The sequence below is a fragment of the Mobula hypostoma genome, chromosome 11 (assembly GCF_963921235.1).
Source record: "Mobula hypostoma chromosome 11, sMobHyp1.1, whole genome shotgun sequence".
NCBI lineage: Eukaryota > Metazoa > Chordata > Chondrichthyes > Myliobatiformes > Myliobatidae > Mobula > Mobula hypostoma.
In genome coordinates this window covers 40,527,838-40,536,478 of record NC_086107.1, presented here as the reverse complement: position 1 = coordinate 40,536,478, position 8,641 = coordinate 40,527,838, and the positions used below count along the sequence as shown (strand labels likewise).

At 43.6% G+C, this 8,641-nt stretch overlaps 1 protein-coding gene across 1 annotated transcript in view; it reads right to left on the bottom strand.

Annotated features, from left to right (window-relative positions):
* Window positions 1–2,068: 2,068 nt before the first annotated feature.
* The window catches only part of trim66 (tripartite motif containing 66), a 210,569-nt gene continuing 203,996 nt past the window's right edge, over window positions 2,069–8,641 (bottom strand). The window contains exons 16-19 of the mRNA XM_063061880.1: window positions 8,349–8,481; window positions 7,420–7,494; window positions 6,062–6,214; window positions 2,069–4,689 (exon numbers count right to left, since the gene is read on the bottom strand). Coding sequence (XP_062917950.1) covers window positions 4,441–4,689; window positions 6,062–6,214; window positions 7,420–7,494; window positions 8,349–8,481 — 610 coding nt within the window. The 3' untranslated portion in view covers window positions 2,069–4,440. The remainder of the gene's footprint in view (window positions 4,690–6,061; window positions 6,215–7,419; window positions 7,495–8,348; window positions 8,482–8,641) is intronic.

The window sequence follows — 8,641 nt, the reverse complement described above, 5'->3', positions numbered from 1 at the left end:
CTGAGAGAGAGACACCATTTGATCAGAGGGTGACAGAGAGACACCATTCGATCAGAGGGTGAATGAGAGCCACTCCATTCGATCAGAGGGTGAATGAGAGAGAGACACCATTCGATCAGAGGGTGAATGAGAGAGAGAGAGACACCATTCGATCAGAGGGTGACAGAGAGAGAGCCACCATTCGATCAGAGGGTGACTGAGAGAGAGACACCATTCGATCAGAGGGTGACTGAGAGACACCATTTGATCAGAGGATGACTGAGAGACACCAAACAGAGGGTGACTGAGAGAGAGACACCATTTGATCAGAGGGTGAATGAGAGCCACTCCATTCGATCAGAGGGTGAATGAGAGCCACTCCATTCGATCAGAGGGTGAATGAGAGAGAGAGACACCATTCGATCAGAGGGTGAATGAGAGAGAGAGACACCATTCGATCAGAGGGTGACAGAGAGAGACACCATTTGATCACAGGGTGACTGAGAGACACCATTCAAACAGAGGGTGACTGAGAGAGAGACACCATTTGATCAGAGGGTGACAGAGAGACACCATTCGATCAGAGGGTGAATGAGAGCCACTCCATTCGATCAGAGGGTGAATGAGAGAGAGACACCATTCGATCAGAGGGTGAATGAGAGAGAGAGACACCATTCGATCAGAGGGTGACAGAGAGAGAGCCACCATTCGATCAGAGGGTGACTGAGAGAGAGACACCATTCGATCAGAGGGTGACTGAGAGACACCATTCGATCAGAGGGTGACTGAGAGACACCATTCGATCAGAGGGTGACTGAGAGAGCCACACCATTCGAACAGAGGGTGAATGAGAGAGAGACACCATTCGATCAGAGGGTGAATGAGAGAGAGACACCATTCGATCAGAGGGTGAATGAGACAGAGACACCATTCGAACAGAGGGTGAATGAGACAGAGACACCATTCTATCAGAGGGTGAATGAGAGAGACACCATTCGATCAGAGGGTGACAGAGAGAGACACCATTTGACCACAGGGTGACTGAGAGACACCACTCAAACAGAGGGTGACTGAGAGAGAGACACCATTTGATCAGAGGGTGACAGAGAGACACCATTCGATCAGAGGGTGAATGAGAGCCACTCCATTCGATCAGAGGGTGAATGAGAGCAACTCCATTCGATCAGAGGGTGAATGAGAGCCACTCCATTCGATCAGAGGGTGAATGAGAGAGAGAGACACCATTCGATCAGAGGGTGAATGAGAGAGAGACACCATTCGATCAGAGGGTGACAGAGAGAGAGACACCATTCAATCAGAGGGTGACTGAGAGACACCAAACAGAGGGTGACTGAGAGAGAGACACCATTTGATCACAGGGTGACTGAGAGACACCATTCAAACAGAGGGTGACTGAGAGAGAGACACCATTTGATCAGAGGGTGACAGAGAGACACCATTCGATCATAGGGTGAATGAGAGCCACTCCATTCGATCAGAGGGTGAATGAGAGAGAGAGACACCATTCGATCAGAGGGTGACAGAGAGAGAGCCACCATTCGATCAGAGGGTGACTGAGAGAGAGACACCATTCGATCAGAGGGTGACTGCGAGACACCATTCGATCAGAGGGTGACTGAGAGACACCATTCGATCAGAGGGTGACTGAGAGACACCATTCGATCAGAGGGTGACTGAGAGAGCCACACCATTCGAACAGAGGGTGAATGAGAGAGAGACACCATTCGATCAGAGGGTGAATGAGAGAGAGACACCATTCAATCAGAGGGTGAATGAGACAGAGACACCATTCGAACAGAGGGTGAATGAGACAGAGACACCATTCAATCAGAGGGTGAATGAGAGAGACACCATTCGATCAGAGGGTGACAGAGAGAGACACCATTTGACCACAGGGTGACTGAGAGACACCACTCAAACAGAGGGTGACTGAGAGAGAGACACCATTTGATCAGAGGGTGACAGAGAGACACCATTCGATCAGAGGGTGAATGAGAGCCACCCCAGTCGATCAGAGTTTGAACGAGAGCCACGCCATTCGATCAGAGGGTGAATGAGAGCCACTCCATTCGATCAGAGGGTGAATGAGAGAGAGAGACACCATTCGATCAGAGGGTGAATGAGAGAGAGACACCATTCGATCAGAGGGTGACAGAGAGAGAGACACCATTCAATCAGAGGGTGACTGAGAGACACCAAACAGAGGGTGACTGAGAGAGAGACACCATTTGATCACAGGGTGACTGAGAGACACCATTCAAACAGAGGGTGACTGAGAGAGAGACACCATTTGATCAGAGGGTGACAGAGAGACACCATTCGATCATAGGGTGAATGAGAGCCACTCCATTCGATCAGAGGGTGAATGAGAGAGAGAGACACCATTCGATCAGAGGGTGACAGAGAGAGAGCCACCATTCGATCAGAGGGTGACTGAGAGAGAGACACCATTCGATCAGAGGGTGACTGCGAGACACCATTCGATCAGAGGGTGACTGAGAGACACCATTCGATCAGAGGGTGACTGAGAGACACCATTCGATCAGAGGGTGACTGAGAGAGCCACACCATTCGAACAGAGGGTGAATGAGAGAGAGACACCATTTGAACTGAGACACACCATTTGAACTGAGAGAGAGACACCATTCCAACAGAGGGTGAATGAGAGAGAGACACCATTCGATCAGAGGGTGACAGAGAGAGAGACCATTCGATCAGAGGGTGAATGAGAGAGACACCATTCGATCAGAGGGTGAATGAGACAGAGACACCATTTGAACAGAGGGTGAATGAGACAGAGACACCATTCGATCAGAGGGTGAATGAGAGAGACACCATTCGATCAGAGGGTGACAGAGAGAGACACCGTTTGATCACAGGGTGACTGAGAGACACCATTCAAACAGAGGGTGACTGAGAGAGAGACACCATTTGATCAGAGGGTGACAGAGAGAGAGAGACACCATTTGATCAGAGGGTGACAGAGAGAGAGAGACACTATTCGATCAGAGGGTGACAGAGAGAGAGAGACACCAGTTGATCAGAGGGTGAATGAGAGAGAGACACCATTCGAACAGTGGGTGAATGAGAGACTGATAGATGGTATTGAACCCCTACTCACCTTTTGCACCCACCTTATGTTTTCAATATTCCTTGACCCTTAGTCAGCGAGAAATGGAGTCAGTCATTGGCTCACGCTCCATCTCCAAGCTTCTTGGCCTCGAGGCCACACACTTCGCTCAAAGCTTCCCAGAACTCCCTCAGAAACAGCAAAATGGCAGAGCGCTTAATTGGCCTGAAAACAGACCATCAAACTGTCTATCACAGGCTCCAATAGTACCAAAACTACATTTGAAAGAAAAAGACGACACAAAATTAAGTTGTTTCATGGAGCATCTGAAGGATGGTAATGCTGTTCATTGGTGCCATCTGCTTCTGATTTTGTGTTTTGCATTCTGTGTTTCTCACTCTTTTTTGTTGCCATTTGCGCAATTTGTGTTTTTTTGAGCGTGGGAGAGGGCTGGTGCTTTTCTTTGACAGGTTCCATGGTTTTCTTTGTGTCGTGGCTGTCTGTGGAGGAGATGAATCTCAGGGTCGTACACTGCATACATACTTTGATAATAAATGTACTTGGAATCATTGATTCCAATGACCGCTACACCTTATAAAAGGCCACATTTTTCTTGTACTAATTTGCAACAATCAATACTGAGAATTAAAAGCCAAAGTGGATATCCCTCAACAACTTGGATACAATCCAAGAGATATCACTAGCATGAATATTTAAAGTCAAAAAAATTAACTAAGAAAGCACAACCTACATTCTCTACTGAGAGTGGAATCCTGTCAGAAACTCACAGTTTATGCTAATTCTCAGCAGGTTCTTGTTAATGTGGACAATCAGGTGAAACCTCAAGAAATGTATCCATTAACTTAAGGGCTTTAACTTAAATTATGAGAGAACAATGTGAGTTGGTTATTTTGTCCACTGCATTCTGAAAATAAATCTTAAACTAACTGGAATAATGCCCCATAATCTGCAACACATGTCACAGTAATCCTGTACAAAAACTGCTCATCCAAGAGCAACACTGGTGTAGACAAGTTATGCAAATCTTTCACATGAAGTAAGGTCCACAACACACCACATCCAACCTCATTCAGTGCAATCACTTTGCAATAAAACTATGAAAACAACTGGTAAATGCCATTTACTGATTCCTCTTCAGGGAAGCTGGTATTCGCATTCCTGAGATCCAAACATTATTATAAACACATTTTGTTACAAAACAAGAGGTGGGGGGGAGGTGATGGTGGTGGGGCAGGGAGGTGGTGGCGGTGGGGGTAAGGAGGTGGGGGAAGGAGACGGGGGTAAAGACACAGAGTGGAAAAGAGTCGAGGATCAGCATTTCACAATATTTAAACATTCAGCCAGCAACACTATTTGTGGTCTTTATGGCTGTGGCTTGCACCATGCCTACGTCTTCTCTTTGGCTTCACATGCTCCTTTTCTTCTGTCGGCCAACTGAACCCATTAACAATTGCAGTACCACTGTCATTATCAATCTCTTCATAATCAGAGTATTCTTGGGCTGCTCCTGTAAAGTTTTTGTCAGGGTAAATTTCTTTCAGTTTTTCATCAAAGTACATTTCCAGACTTCTTCCAGCTTGGGCCACCTCTGAATCTGGCTGTAAAAGATCATTGTAGGTTCAGATGTTTTGCATATTTACAAAAATAAATACTCTGTTATTCAATGCTTATACTTACTGAATTTCAACTGATAATAGTCAAAATCTATTCTTCTACAGATAAGATTTACAAATGCAAAATCTCAGTCATAGGGCACATAGCACAGAAACAGGCCCTTCGGCCTATCTGGTTCTCGGCAGCCATCAAGCACCAATTTATATGAACCCTATATTATTATTTGCACATTCCTACTAACAAGCACCAGGTTTCACCCATCACCAGCACACTCAAGGCAATTAATAGTGACTGATTAGCCCAACAATCCAGGTTTTGGGGATTTGAGACAGGAAAATTAAGCCCCTGTTGGAAACCCATATAGAATATGCAAGTGCCAGATAAACAGCCTTGGTGTTTACGACTGCACCCAAATTATTGGAGCTACAAGTCAGCAGCTCTACACATCTCTGCCTCTGTGCTGTCACCTATCAAAAAAGAATGCATTTGTTTGAAATTACTATTACTTTATGAAAAGTTTAGCCATTAGAAAGGTTAAATGAAATTTATAAACCATTGACATCAGTATTAAATGGACAATTTCTATTTAATAACGCTAAAAAAAGCTGTTATGTCCAGCCAATCTTTGAAAATGTAATTCCACATCAGAGACTGATGAATGGTCAGCTTTTTAAAATGGAAAATCCTGAAATCTATATACTGTACACTGCAAGGAAGTGTGCTATGAAGGGCTCACTGGATCTGCATATTTCCAGCACCTCCTCACCATGGGAAAACACTAAAGCCAATTCTAAAATTTACATTTTGGCCAAATGAGTTCAGAGAACTGTGCAGACAGGGCGTGGAACTATACGTCTCCAAACTTATTAAGATTCATAAATACATCATTCTGATATGAACACTTAATTAAATGCAGCTTTAAAAAATCCATTTTTAAGAAATTTTGTAAAGGATCACCTTCACTGTTGAAATGTACACTGAAGTTACAATTTCTAAAGGAGCCTTGAACTATTCATGTACATGGGAGACATCTGAAGTTATGCATGTGTCCTTTATCCATCTATTACTTACTGTTTGTAAGAAATAGTAAAACTAAATTCCCTGTGATGAGGTTTTTCAAATTCTCCAGAAGATGCAAACTGATATTAGGCTAAAATAAAAGTTGCTTTCAAACACTTGAATGTTCTACGATATAAACTGACAGCAACAAACCTACATAGTGTTAAATTCGCAGCTGAATTAACTCATGCCATACACTGGTTAAATGGCACATCAATGTCCTGCAGGCTGTGAAAAGCAACGTCAGGACTTCTAAGAGGCAATTAAAATCAGATAGCACCTGTACATCTTACTCACATAATTAAATTTTGCGCAGTTCATAAACATAAGCTGAATGTCAGAAATAAATTCTTCAGGTGTGTAGTAATGGAGCGGGCTCTTTTTCTGAAGTTTTGCCCTCACAGTAGAAAGATCCATCGGTCTTTTGATTATCTGGTAGTAATGACGGGCCTGAATAAAACCAATCATTAAATAGTTAGCAGCAAGCATTAGAAAGGAAAAGTATTGATGAACCAAAACATAGACACATTTTATTTACACAGCCATTTAATCACCCCTGTCTTCTATCTTTTGGCAGTTTGCTTTATTGCTCCCCACCATCTTCTGTCCCTCAATACTTGATTAAAATGGTTACATTTCTAAAACTTGATTGACCTGAAAGGTTTGCTCTTATTGTTTCTACACTGATGCTGTCTAACCTTCCAGCATTTTGTTTTCATTTCATTTTTTCCCCACTATCAGTGTATATTAATTTCATGGGCTATACAGTCAGAGGCTTGGCTAAGTGATAGCATTCTTACCTCAGCATCAGAAGACAGGCTTCAAGCTCAAATGTTTTGAAGGAATAATCTAGGCCAATGCTTCAGTGCTGAACCAAGGAAGAGCTATATCCCAGGAAAGATTTTAACCAGAGGAACCACTTGCCCTCTCATGTGGTCTTTCCCTAAGACTGGGATACTTTAATATCCGTAAGATTGATTACCTAAACCACAGTAACCATGCTCTGCACCACTACCCTTGCCCTGTGATGTCCTCATAGATCATGCTGGCTCTCTTGATCGACTACATAAGATATTCGCCCTTCAAATATGGGCCAATGACAACACCTAAATGCACAATATTAAAATACCTCCTTTAAGACTATAAAGCACAGCCGCAAAATTAGGCCATTCAGCCCATCCAGTCTGCTCTGCCATTCCATCATGGATGATCCCAAATCCCACTCAACCCCATACACCTGCCTTCTCGCCATATTCTTTGATGCTCTGACCGACCAGGAAGTGATCAACTTCCACCTTAAATATACCCACGGACTTGGCCTCAGGCGCAGTCTGTGACAGAGCATTCCAGAGATTCACCACTGAGATTCAGTACATTGGCCTATTCACACAATTCATATTTAAGTTAAAATACAGTTCAAAATCACTTAATACTTCGTTTACAAGCAGTGCGAAAATTAGATGCAACTGGTTAATAACCAAACCGGTTCATTAGCACTAGTGCATTGCCAAGGCAAGTAATTCTCCACAATCATGCTGATGAGCTCCTTCACTGCTTTCGGCAGTTGCTTTAACAACATTGTATGGTTTACCGTAGCCAAAGGTTGCACTCACCTTTGTAAAAGACAACAGCAAGTGCCAGTGAACTATGCTTACCAGTGGGCTGACGGGCTCGTGAAAGGGCAGGCTCAGTGGGTAGCAGTACAAGTGTAAAGTCAGCTTCTCACATTTCTGTAGGTAACACAGTTTGAAGTTAGGAAATCAACTCTCAGAATGGATATGGCTCATACCCACTACCCACTAAGTCTCTATCCTAGAAGAGCAACTTAGACTAAATATTGAAAGGAAGAGAGAAAGTGGAAGGCTACTGAATTGTATGGCTGTTTCACATTGAAAGCACAGCCCTTTAGTAAAGGATCTAATGCTTTTCTGTCATATATGTGACGGATAAACTCTTCTTTGGCTTCCAGATGGATACAGGCATCAATTTTAATTGATTTTCAATGACAAACTCAGCCATCTTCATCAGGGATGATGCCTGGTCACGACTAGTCCGGTGGTATATATACCACCCCACCCCCCCCCCCCCGCACCCACCACCCCGAACCTCCTGATTGGCTAGTCTTCAACCATTCAGGTTTCTGGAAATTAGATTGTAAACAAGGTGGGACAGCAAAAATCTGATTGGCTGAGGATTAACCAATCAAGAGGGGTGGATGACAGAGATATACACCACCAAACTTGCCATGCTTAGGAATCATCCTTGATGAAGATGGCGGAGTCTGTCAGTGAAATGTCGATTAAAGTCAACACCATTACCCAGCTGGAAACCCCAGTAGAGTTTACTCCACAGCCCTTAAAGTTTCCCCTTTTAAATAGATAACACTCAGATAGTTGCACTCAGTTAGGGAGTTAGGGAGTACTACAATCCCTTTCCAAATATCTGCAAATCCAACAACCTGTTTTCAACCATTGCCTGATTGTTGATTCCAAGACATCAGAATCAAATTCATTCACACTGCAACACCATACAAGGCATTAATCGCAAACACTAAAGACTACTGAACGTATGGACTGATACTCACCCTTTGGTCACTTATAGAGAGTCCCTGTAATGTCCTTATTCCCCTGTTTTCGTTGATATGCCGTGTATTTTCACAATCATATTCCACTTCTGGCATCACCACACTCCGACACAATGTACACAACCACTCACCCCTGTAAATCAATATTTTAATGCACATCTGAATGAAAGGAGTAAAGAACAGTTACAAGTGATCTGGTTAAGAAACTGAAATATTAACTCGCCCCCTCTAAATACAGTCTGCCTGCTGCACATCTTCCACAACTTTGGTTGGTGGTGCAATCTCCAACATCT